The sequence below is a fragment of the Podarcis melisellensis genome (assembly GCF_964234715.1).
Source record: "Podarcis melisellensis genome assembly, chromosome: 13".
Classification (NCBI taxonomy): Eukaryota; Metazoa; Chordata; class Lepidosauria; order Squamata; family Lacertidae; genus Podarcis; species Podarcis melisellensis.
This window is the reverse complement of record NC_138545.1, coordinates 34,185,173-34,197,833: the sequence shown is the minus strand read 5'-3', so window position 1 is coordinate 34,197,833 and position 12,661 is coordinate 34,185,173. Positions and strand designations below refer to the sequence as shown.

The window sequence follows — 12,661 nt, the reverse complement described above, 5'->3', positions numbered from 1 at the left end:
GGCTTGACCCACGCCTCTCTAACTTAAGCACCTCTGCTTCTGAATAAAGAAAGAGAAATGAATGAAACTTTCTACTAAATAAATGCTCTTAGGAGGTCAGTGTTAAACAGACCCATGTATACACGTTTTCTTGAAAGTAAGATTTCATTGAGTCTTCAAGGACACCCTCGCCTTGAACGAAGCTATCGCCTCTGTTCAAAACCTTTTCCACTGGAAATCCAATAGGGCTCACGATTCAGCTCCCAGCCCATCCAAAGTAGCCCTTGGCTAACCAATCAGACTACTCAGTAGGATTTGGGTGCTGGCTTTAGGATTACAGCCTAAACTCACTCACTTGAAAGCCACATCCATTGTAATCAGAGGGACTTAACTTGATATCAAATGCTGTTGGCCAAAGTGTTCGTTTCAATTAAAGTCATTTGGGCTTAATCCTGTATCCGATTTCAAAAGAGCTGCCCTTCTAAGGCTTAGAAGTCATCTTGCTCAGCGTCTGTGGTACTGAAATAGCCTTAAAGTTGATGAAACTATTTGTGGGACCCACTCTAGAAGTCTGAAGGTGGACCTCTCGAACCAAAAGTTTTCCAAAGCTGGATAGCAGTCAATGAGTCTATTCTGTTCGAAGACTGTTGACCTACTGGCAAAGTGCCTGTGCAGGGGGACCAGCTTTGCCCCACATATTAGGTCCTTAAACTAGAGATAGAGAGATAGAGGAGACAGGTGAGGGGGCCCTGCTTATCTGGGTAGGGTGTCTTACCGCCCTAGCTCTCCCTCTGGTGCTGCCTGTGGAAGCTTGCAATCTTTTTTTAAAAAAGAAAAGGCTACTTGCTATTTGTCATTCCTCTCACTTTCTATAGGGATCCAAGCCTACCCCCTGAAACACTTTTCCCGGTGAAATAGGACTCACACAAAATTTGGACCCCAGAGATTTTATCATTCAGCCAGAAGATAAAATTGTGAGAGGGAAGCACTTCGTTTTAAAGGAGTTACGTCTGCTGCACATTAAATAAATTTACTGTATTTCTCTCTCTCTCTCCAAAAGGAATTGTTTTCAGCATGCAAAACATCAAACCGAAGGTTAGCGTGTGAACGTGCGATTTGGCAATAAATTTCCATAAGAAATGTTCTTTGGACTCCCCCCCCCCACTAGTCGAAAACAATGAAGATGTTTTTGAGCAGTCCACTGCAGTCTACTTTAATAATAAAAATAATAATGGAAGAAGCCCGTTTAGCTGGTTGGCTATAGACGGTCCATTTATTTTGTAGATATATCACAGGTCTTTAAAGCCATTTAAGCAATTAATGGAACAGAATCTCGTTTTATCTTTGAAATCTACTACCTGAGCTAACGGTATTTGTCTAACGTACTCCATCCCGTCCACAAACCAGAACATATCCGTACTACGACCCCAAACCCAAGCATTTAGAGCTATAAAGTCCCATTGATATAACTCCAGGTACTCCAGTTTAAATGGGTTGATGACTGGGAAGTTTGGAGGTCTATCTGGTGACCGCTATCTCATAGCTGTAACCTTGTTGAAGTCCCTGTTGTGTTCTTAGTAAATTGCCCTTTAGGAATATTGAGGGTTGGGGAAAACTCTTTCCCTTTTGCTTAACTGTTTCCCGAGCATGCAGGCATCTCCGTTTGGTGTTTAATTTTCAACAAAAATAATAATATTTAAGGAAATAATATCCCCAAACCAGGCAAAATAATTGCCTCCCTCCGATATATCCAAATGGACCTGGTATTTAGCCTCCCGCAAGAGAACGCGAGGAGTTGACCTGCATGGCAGTGCATATTTTTTAGAAAGGAGAAGAAATGAAAATTAATGCATCCCTGGATAAAACGCCAGTGGATGAGAAGGCAAATGACTTTTGCAGGTCTTCTTGTGTGGTTTACTTCGCTGGGGAATCCCTCAAAGCCCTGGGTTCTACTTCAGGGTAACTCTCCTGAAGTCATTTTGGTATGAATTTATATACTCAAGAAAATTATATACTCGGCTCCTGACATGCCTCATAATTATTTATAGGAGGTGCCTGAGGATTTTCCAATAATATATTTATTACAGGTAAAACATGGACAATTTATCTTGCAAAACACCGAACAGGTGTTTCCTTTCAATTAATGTTCAGTAAATTTCATCGCTATTTAATTTTTTAACCCCTTCCCCAAGAACAGCTAAAAAATGTCTGTTTATCCATTGCTTGTCTAAACCGCCCCGTCAGTCAGCAAGCCGGCCTTTCCCTTTCCACAATGCCTTTAAATCACCTCTCTTACATTTTTCTTTCGCTCTAAAATCTAGAGAGCGGCCCCAAAACAGAATGATTAAAAAAACAACAACCCAGTAATTTCTGGAATACCATAAAACAGAACGCATGCTTGATTTCCAGTTGTAATTACACTGGGGGCCTTTTTCATTCCGAAAGGGGGTGGGCGTCTCTAAGTCTTGAATACATATATATGAAATTAGGAAAATTAAACAAGAGGTTGATTTAAGGAATTATTTTTGTGTTGTGATTCTCTCTCTCCCCCCCCCCCCATATTGCTCTAGAGATTCAAAGTAATGACACCAAGCAGTGATTCAGTGTTACAGGAAAAGCCTATAGTTCTAGGTAAAAGCAAACTGAATTCGGATCTCATTGAAGGCCATCATAATTCTGCAAGTGACCCCAAATGCCACCACGATTCATTTTACATACTATGGCTGCCAAATCGTGAGAGCATGATCCAGACAACGTTAAACACATTTGAAGGCTCCACCAGTTTCAATGGGAGTGTGGGGCACTTCAGTTTAACTCTCCGACTGAAACCAATAGGCCAAAAAACGTTTTAAGTTTGACTTGGGGTGCTTAAGGCTGCAGACTCTCTTGGAGTTAAATCCCATGGAACTTGCTACTACTTACTGCTGAATAAACACGCATAGCATCCGGCTGCAACATTTCTTTCTTTCCTCCCAGAGGAAAGAGAATCTCGAGGTAGATGGGATGCAGGCAGTGATCTAGATATTGGTTTCAGGTGTTTTTTGAAACCTTCAAGCGCAAAAGAACTTTAGTCTGTCTAATCCTCTATCTATGCCCCTGAATGCATGTGCTGTCCACCAAGTCAACTATCTTTTCTGTTTCCTTTTTGACTCCCTGCCTCTATCACAACACTAAACATATTTTACTCTGAAGTAGGTTTCATTGGTCCCAAAGGAACTTACTTCCAAATAAGTATTATTTATATTGCATTCTCTTTCTCGTTCTCTGGCTTCTTTTAATTATTTTTAAAAACCTGTACCAGTCTTTCTGTCTTGTCTTTCCTCCAATCTCTTCCTATTCATTTTTGTCTCTCGATACGATCCTTCCTCCATCTCAGATCTGATCTGCTACCTACCAACACAGCACCTTGGTGTGCAACACACAGACACACATCATCTCCATCCTTTTGAGAAGATTACTTGAGGAAAATGACAGCCTTCTTTTGGACGTGACGTTGTTGCTGATCTTGGGCTAATTTTCTTCATGGCCCAGCATTATTCTCTGTAAGGATGAGTGGTTCTCTCAAGGAGAGCAACCGCTTAATCGAAGCCCTTCTGTCCTTGCAGAATGTACCTTTCGCCTGCACCAGTACTGAACAATTATTCCGTGCTGCATTTTGGACCAAGGGTGTTGGACAACCCTTGGTGTGAGAACTCGGGGTCTTTTTCACCCTCTCTGTCTCTCTCTAGTGCCGGAAAGGTTGTGGGGCTGTGTCCAGTTAAAACCTCTGTCGAACACTTCCTGCTCTGCTAGAAGGAAAACTGAACCCACCGCGTTGCAAAAGACGAATTTACGATAGGGCATTGTGTGAGATCCTTGACAGAGACAGACAGCTCGATCTGCAAGACTGTTAAGCCGAAGCTCGTCGGGATATTTTAGTCATTTTAGGCCTATTGGGCACGCCCTACGGCTCTAAATCTACTTACTTGGAAGTAAATCCCACTGAGATAAGTGGACATAAACTCTCACATGAATATACTTAGGGTCTGGGTTGTCAGCCTACACGCCACAGCGGTTGGCTTGGACATAACTGCTCCGGAGCAAATACGCTGTGAGATGTTGTAGTGGGATCATTGATTGAAACATACAAGGCTTCTGCTTAACTGGATTGGATCTGGAGCATCAAAAAGGTTGAGAAGGAAGAGGGGATGGAGGGAGACGTGCGCTGATATGTTCAAGACACCCCTTGGGCTCCCCCCCTAAACACCCTCCTTTTCCACAGGCAGTAAATTCAAGGCTATAAAAATCAGAGAAAGCTAATGTAAGTTTTATTCAACTATTTAACCGTCTCAAGTCTAACGCCTTCTGTAAGGAAACAAAGAGGATCAGTACCGGATTGGACATTTTACAAGGGTAGTAAAATTAAAGTGCGTGTATATGGCGGGGAGGGAAGGGAGAGAGAGAGAGAGAGAGAGAGAGGAGTGTGTTGATTTCAGCGATGCAACTCAGCCTCTCCCCCCCTCCGTTGCTTTCAAAACAAACCGGGCTATTGCAGTAGAGACCCTATAGATCATCGATCTGTTTATCTGAATCTTGAAATGCACTCATATAGATGAACAAAACATTTAAACCTATAACTTCTCTTTCTGTATGTTTGTCTATATACATGCATACCACATATATGGAGAGAGAGAGAGAGAGAGAGAGAGAGAGAGAGAGAGAGAGAGAGAGAGAGAGAGAGATCTGCTTATACACGTATGCATATGTGGCGAGACTTGGTTTTTTTAATTATAATATGCTTATCATATGCTTTGGGCTTCACTTACAGGAGACAGATTTAACTCAGGCATGCATATTGCATATGCAGATGCACACCCGTGTATACACACACACACACACATTGAGGCATACATAATACACACACGGCAGTGTTTAATATATAATGCACACAGACATTACTCTATACACACCCTTGACAGTTACGTTTAACCAGGGAAAGGAAGGCAACAAGATCAGGAAGTCATCCGATACAAAAAAAAAAAAGAGTCTACTGATATTTTACTTCCAATCCACAATCCACCCATAACGATCATCGCCATCTCCCGTACATACATCTCAAAGCCCTCCATTGTAACCCTCGCGAAAGGTATCACCTCCCTCTTTTAGAAAACTTTAGAGGAAAGCCAGCGCAATTTATATTGCCCTCCCTCAGCTGAACAACACGGGTACCTCGAAGGAGAGTGAGCGGAGTCTAGAATTACACAGTTTATAGATCTGGAGGGGGGTGGAGGACGCGGGGGGGGGCGGTGCACGGAAAGAGAGAATTTCCCCCAGAAGAGTGTTAGTGAAGGCAAAGAGAGGGCAGAACACAGCATTTTTCTTTCATGTTTCAGAAGGGGATTTTAAAGAGAGAGAGAGAGAGAGAGAGAGAGAGGAGGAGGGGGGAATCTATTAACCCCCACCCCACCCCACGCCACCTCCTCCCCTCCCCACCCGCGTTTGCACTGTACGTTTCGCGCTTTCTGAACTCCCGACGTTTTGCAACATTGCATCAACATAACACAATCCATCCTGGATATGGAATGCAGAGGGCGGTTTGACAGCCCAGCGCAACCCCCTCCGCTAGGATTGATTTACGCCTGCCCTGACGCTTTATCAGCCTGACGAAAAAAGTTTGACCAATCATTTTGCTGGAAGCTCCCAACCCGGCAGTCCCGACTGTACTTTTTCTTGGCTAGGAAGTTGATGCTGGAGGAGAAAAGGGGGTTAAAGGCAGAGTGTCGCCTGTGGTTTCTTTCTTTTTTCTTTTCCCCCCTTCTTTTTAAAATTTTTTTAAATGCTTCCCCTCTATATACCCTAATACTTATAGAGCCTGCTTAACTACAGATCTACTCCTCTTTCTCTCTTTTTTTTATTATCGCTTGCTTGCTTTTTCCCCTTCACTGAACCGTGGGGCTCGTATGATGTCCAAGAATGTCCATTTCTGGAACTCTTAGCAATTATTATGTCGACTCCATTATAAGTCATGACAGCGAAGACTCTCCCGCCGCCAAATTCTCTTCCGGGCAGTATTCAAACTCCAGACAAACTAGCCACAGTGAACACCTCGAGTTCCCCTCTTGTAGTTTCCAGCCCAAATCCTCCGTTTTCAGCGCTTCCTGGACGCCACTGACGCCACACACGGCTGCTACCCTTCCTTCGGTCTACCATCCTTACATCCAGCATCAAAACGTCCCTACCTCCGAGAGCAGGTATCTACGGAGCTGGCTGGACCCCGTGCCCCGAGCAGAGAGCATAGCAGCCGGGCAGGGACCAGTTAAAACAGAGCCGCTGCTGGGACACCCCGGGGAGATCCGTAAACAGGGGACACAGGAGTACCATTTAGAAACTTCTGCTGGAAGGGAAGGGATCGCTTCCAATCAAAGGCCCAGCTTCGAGGACAATAAAGTTTGCGAAGGAAGCGAGGACAAAAGCAGGCCAGATCAAAGTAAGTTATAAAAAGTGAGGAAGTGAACAGCATAAAAACCTAAGAGGGGGTGTCATAAAACGGCACAATGGGCGAGGGAAGCTTAAAAAAATATATAACCAGGTCTTAAAAGAGAAATCTCTCCCTTCCCCCAGCTCTACTACGCCACCCCCTCCAAAAAAAAATCCCACTAGCGCTGTTCTAGCATTGGAGGGGGTTGGGGGTGGCAAAGATTTACCTGCTGCTTATTGCGATATGTATTTATTTTTAAGTCAATGGAATATCAGGCAAAAGGGGGAAATGAGATTCGATTTTCCTTTCCCAGTGGTTTGAAGAAGGGCAAGTCACAATGTTTGTCTTGACTATATAGGAAAATGAGCAGCGGGGGAAAGTGAACCGGGAAAGATCGGCGTGTGTGTGTGTGTGTCTGTCTCTGCGGTTTTTATCCATCTAAGTTATACTCAAAGCAGGGCCATGAAAATGAATGGACGCCCGTCATTCATGTCCATTATTTCCAATGGGTCTACTCTGAGTAGGACTATCGTGGATCTTTGGATGGGGGAGGGGGCGAGACCTGGGAAAAGATATTTGTTTTGTTTTTAAAGGGGGCCGAAAGAAGTTCACGTGGAGGAGTGAGGAGGGGGCTTTGTTACTCTGTGCCCTTGTTTACCTTGAAAGACCCCCGGTTCCCTCCGCCGCGCTTTCTTCTGTCACTCTCTCTCTCTCTTCCTGGTTGTTGATTGTTGTTTGTTTATGAAATGCACCCGACATGCGTATGAATATTTCAGAGCCCAAAGCCGCCGCCCTCTCCCCCCCCCCTCAACAAAACAGTAAAATGGGGAACGAGCTTAATTGGGTCTTTTATTTCCTAAAGGGGAACAGACTGGCAAACTCTTAAACTTAATCGTGTGCTTCATTTTGCAACCTGGTGGTGGGTGGTGGCTATTATCTCCCTTTCCTGCTCCACCACCCCACCCCTACGCGGAAAAATATATATATATAGCGAAAAGAGTTTGGCGAGGGATGGAGGTACAATAAAATATAATAGGAATCATCTTTGCCTCTTACGTATTCTTCAAGGTGAAGAAAGAGGATGCTCTGAAGGCTGTCTCCACCGCCTTTCCCCCTGTGTGAGACGTTTCAAACAGCCGAAGAGCTCGATTCAGTATTTTGGTTGGTGGGGAAAGTATGACTTAGATGGTTTAAAATCTCAGCGCAAGTCATTCATCCGAGGCGATGGCTCTCTGGGATTCTTGCGGGGGCCGGGGGGGGTGGAATGCAATTTATCGATTTGTCACTATCTTTTCTCAACTGATTTTTATTTTTATTTTTTTAATGCTTTATTATTATTATTATTATAATTTTTAAAATGTAAGTTCCCAGTCCGGCGGAGTTGGTGGGTGAAACAGCGAGAATTTTGAAGGGGCATTTGGCTATTGGGGCAGTTCTGTACGCCTTCGTCGCATTTCACTCAGCCTTGCACAGTGGGAGGGGGGCGAATAAGGGAGTTTTTTGTGTACTGTGTTTGTTGGGACGCTGGCAGGATATCTGGATCAGCGGCTGAAGAGAACGGTAGAGAAGAAGTAGAAGGGTGCTAAAAAAAAAAAAAGCTTATGTGCCCCCCTTTACCCTCCTCCCCACCCCCATCTTTCTCCCCAGCCCCGGGACTGAAGATAGATAAAAATCTTACCCAAGAACCCTGCTCGATTCCAGAGGCCCAGGCTGCCCAAGGGCGTCCTGTGCAATCTAGCTTAGAAGGTATGTTTGGTCTGATATGGAGAGAATGCTATAAAAAGAAGAAGAAGAAGATGGAGGGAAGGAAGAAGGAGGAAAAGTCCGTGGCAGAAGCAGAAGTTAATGTCTGACACTTGCTATGTCCTTCTTTCCCATTCGGAAAGCATTGCGCTTTTGAGAATCCACACTCTTCGAGAAGGTCTAATTTGTGTATATATAAATGTGTGCCATTTTGGGTTGTGTGTGGGATGGTGGGAGAGTAGCGTGCCAAGCGAACATTTCTCTTTTCTCTTCTTTCTTTTTTGTTTGTTTGTTTCCTGTTTGGGGAATAGTGTGAAATGAAAGATAAACTTGTTTTCCTGTGGCAGACGTCATGTTTCCTTGAAATGCCAAGAAATCACGCACATGCATACACACACACACACCACTAAAAGGAGGGCCATTGGTGGAGATTTCATCCAAATGCCATTAAAAGATAGGTAGCTGTATTAATTATTAACAGCATGCCTCTTTAATATTTAATTCTGCCTATTAGAGCCAGTCACTTCTGTTGTGGAATCGGCTGCTCGGATTTGTAAGACGGGGGGAGCTAAACCTGGTTTAAAAAAACAACTCCGAATGCATTTCATTTTGTAACTTGCAAGGAAATGGCATCGGTGCACCTCCTGCACCACTTAAAACGATCCCTGAGTAAGACAGAAGTTTGGCTTTGGACTATAAAACTCCCCGTTTGATTATCAACAAGAGTTTCAGTACTGACCAACCGGCGCAGCTCAAATGTATTCTAGGTTTCTTTTGTCAAATATTCCGTCACAACGATGCTTCTTTAATCTTGAATAGACCTATTACAATATAAATATATTCTCTCTCTCTCTCTGGGTGGGTGTGCGTTCCTATCTCCTTACGCAGAAAGAGGGATCCTAACCCTCATGAAGTTGTTTCTTAAATTACTATTCGGGCTAAATAAATAAATAACCCCCCAAAACACTGGGAGCCATGCACAGTCCGCTGGGCAGGTCTTACTACGTGTCTTGCGCAGGATAGCTTCCTGGTGAATTGTGGCCTGTCTTCATTGTCACCCTGTGCTTCTCCAGAGTCTTTTGCGGTGCTTAGGAGGACCGTGATGTAAACACCTCTTTCCGGACAACACATACAGGCAACAACAAGCAATTGGCTTACCCGCTGGCAGGGGTAGCTAGGGTGTCACAGGTCTTCTTTTTCAGAAAGTAAATTATAAGAAAGCAAAAGAGGAGGGGGGAGTGCTAAATTATGCATAGTTTTATATGAATCAATTTGTATATATGACACTTCGCTAGGAAGGCAATCTGCGCGCCACGATCCTCCAAAGATGCGCAGGAAATAAAGAGTACTGTAGAATACTATGACATCTTCCCATAGTGTTCATCTGACAATAGACCCTTCCTTCCTTCCTTCCTTCCTTACTTCCATCCATAATCTCCCATCTATCTATATATAGAGAAACAGATGGACACTCTGTGTGTGTGTAAATATATTTCATCCTTCCTTCCTTTCCATTCAACCAATAGCTGCATCATTTGCTATGGTCTCTAACCACCTTCCAGTGTCAGAAAAAGGCTCCGTTAACTTTCCCGTTTTAGCATCAGTTTCTGCCCCAGACATATATCCAACCTTGCACATAAATGTTCAAATATTAGGAGGCATTCTTTCTACAACTGTTCGCTTGTTGCTTTTCAAAGGTGGCTTTCATTTATAACCTGTAATGTACTTGTGGGGTGCCCCTCTTACGTGGGTGCTCATCTTCTCCCAGTTCAAAAGTTGACCAAGAGTCCCTTCTTCTGAGGAAGCGGTGTGTGTGGGTTGTGTGTCTCTGTGGATTCCAGTGGCGCTTGTCTGACGGGGCCTCCTCGCTGTCTTTCTCTTCCAGGTAACCCTGCAGCCAACTGGTTGCACGCTCGCTCTTCCCGGAAGAAACGATGCCCCTACACCAAGTACCAGACCTTGGAACTGGAGAAGGAGTTTCTGTTCAATATGTACCTCACCAGGGACCGTAGACACGAAGTGGCCAGGCTCCTCAACCTGAGCGAGAGACAAGTCAAAATCTGGTTTCAGAACCGAAGGATGAAGATGAAGAAAATGAACAAGGAGCAAGGGAAAGAATGATGCTTCCCTTCTCCCTTTCCACACCCCTCCCTCTTCTCACCCCCAATTTTGGCCCCGTCTCGAAACTTATATGCTGTATATTTATGGGCACTGACTTCCCAGCGGTGCTTCAGATAGCAACGAAACCACGCCAAACCCGAACAGACCACCGTGGTTTGCATGCAAAAGGTGCCCATAAGAGGAATGCACCTGTTTTCATCCCGTTGAGTCTTTCTCACTGTTAAAGATTATTGACGAGGTAACGCCAATTTGGGGCACATGTTTGTTTGTTTGTTTGTTTGTTTGTTTGTTTGTTTCCCCTTTGGGTGCATGTGTTCCTTCTACCGAGATAACTGAGAGGGTCCCATCTATGCACATAAGTCGTTCTTTCGGATAGTCCTTATAGAGCTCCTCAGCTGGTCCCTCCAATGAAAATAAGCATCTACATCTGACAAGTGCTCTGTCCCGAACACGAGGTACCTTCCAATCTGGGGTTCCTCTGGGCAAACTGCTTAGAAATGAACGGAGGAGTTCCACGGCAACAGTGGAGAGTCCTGGGACCGGGGGAATTGTGCCTCTCAATACCTTCCCCCATCTTATATTCCTTTTCCTATGGAGAGGAGATGGCCACATCGCTCTCCACGGAGCAAAAAGCGAATCCGATAGGGAATATCAAATGAAGGGAACCAGTTAAACTCACCAACTTTTCGAGGACTTCGCCTCCATTTCTTGAGGGTCAGAAGAAGTCCCATTGCGCAGGGAACCCGCACCCCCCCTTCCTTCACATATATTCAAATGGGGCAGGAGAGAGGTTTATTATTGAGACAGGGATGCCATTTTCACAAATGAAGCCCACCGCCTCATCAAGGGTGCAAGGGAACCATCCCGAGGCCAAACAGGGCGCAGGGCTTTTGCGAGGCCTCCCCTTCCTTGCGCAGGAGAACTTCCCCACAGCCACCACCGCGTTGTGCCTCTCCCTTCCCACGAAGTTTGGTTTTAACTTTTAAAGAGACGAGCCGTGTTGAGTTTTGGGGAAGGGGCGCACGCTGGCTTTGCAAAAGTGAAGAGAAGGCTGTTCCCACCTGTGCTCGATTCTTTATCATTTGCAGTGAAAATGAATTTCCGTGAAACCCTTCAAGGGCCAAGTGTGGGATGGGGGGTCCCTGGGTCTTCCTTTCGCCCCACTCGCCCATCCACCCTCTCTTTCTCCTTCATCCAGACTTCTGCTGAGAAGTTTTGATACTTGAATGTTTCAAGGGATGTTTTCCCTTATACCCCATCGCTCCTGGAAGACATATATAAATCCATCTTTCATGTTCACATGAGAAAGAACTCTTGAGTGGCATAAAAAGGTCGCTATGGCATTTGGGGTGGGAACTGCCCCACAGATAGACATCCTCACTGTTTACAAAAAGGGGACAAAGAAAGGACTCCCATTTCATACTCGGAAAAAGGGGGTGACCATATCTGAAATCTCTGCTGGGGTCCTACCCCACTCCCTTTGAAATCGCCCCACATGGGGTTCTGTTTCCCCATGTGTTTAAAATAGTTTTATCCCCACCCGACTCCTTTCCATCTTTGGTAGGAGGACTTGGGAAGGGGAAGTAGGTAGGTGAGTAACTTTAGTACAAGGTGGTTTTACGGCGCGTACGGATTTTCGTTCTTTTGTTTGTTTTCATAGAGGGGGGGGAATGTGTTCGTGGTTGTGCTTTTGTGAACGTTCCGCTTGTTTTCTGTGGCTTTTAGGAATATAAAAATGGGGTCTGTACCTGTTAGTTCCAGAGCTGGCGAAAAATATACATATAGAAACACGCCCCCCACCCGTTTCAAGCCTTGTATGACCCCCCACCCGCTTCTGATTTACCACTTCTAGAAAGGACACCTTTATGTGGTGGAAAAGTTTTCCTAGAAAAACAAAGGGGATGGGAAATTAGGTGGGGAGAGAGAGAAGAAATTAATGTCTGTCTTTCGGAATGTTTCGAGACAAAACAGTCCCAGCAGAGAAATCTAATTTCATAGAATATTATATAGGACTTTTATACCATTTTTGCCTGCTGATAAGCAGTTGTGCTTTAGAGATTTGATAGGCATATTTTAATCTTTCGACACGGCGTGGCCTGGTTTGCAGGCTTTTCCTGAGGCGGGAAGGAAAGAATCCTTTTAGGGTTTTTAGTTCAGCGTCAAAGAAAATAAAATCTGCATTTTTAAAATAAGAGGGTTTTTTTTGGGGGGGGGTTCCTATCACTTTCTCTTAGAATCCTCCCGTCCTGTATAAGTTATTGGAGGGTGGGGAGCTTGCAGGAGTGATATTCGACGAGGCAAGCTATAAGTGAATTCCTTTATATAAAGGTTAAACTTTAGAGGGTCCCAGTGGCTTAAATT

General features: G+C 44.6%; 1 protein-coding gene across 4 annotated transcripts in view; it reads left to right on the top strand.

Moving 5' to 3' along the window:
• The window catches only part of HOXB9 (homeobox B9), a 37,632-nt gene extending 27,084 nt beyond the window's left edge, over positions 1 to 10,548 (top strand). The window contains exons 1-3 of one of the 4 annotated variants that reach the window (XM_081885702.1): positions 5,504 to 6,445; positions 8,084 to 8,182; positions 10,065 to 10,548. In XM_081885702.1, the coding sequence (XP_081741828.1) occupies positions 5,932 to 6,445; positions 8,084 to 8,182; positions 10,065 to 10,300 (849 nt within the window). In that variant the 5' untranslated portion in view covers positions 5,504 to 5,931 and the 3' untranslated portion in view covers positions 10,301 to 10,548. Of the gene's footprint in view, positions 1 to 5,498; positions 6,446 to 8,083; positions 8,183 to 10,064 lie in introns of those variants that run through there. The other 3 variants (XM_081885701.1, XM_081885704.1, XM_081885703.1) reach the window with 3 other exon arrangements.
• The last annotated feature ends 2,113 nt before the right edge of the window (positions 10,549 to 12,661 follow it).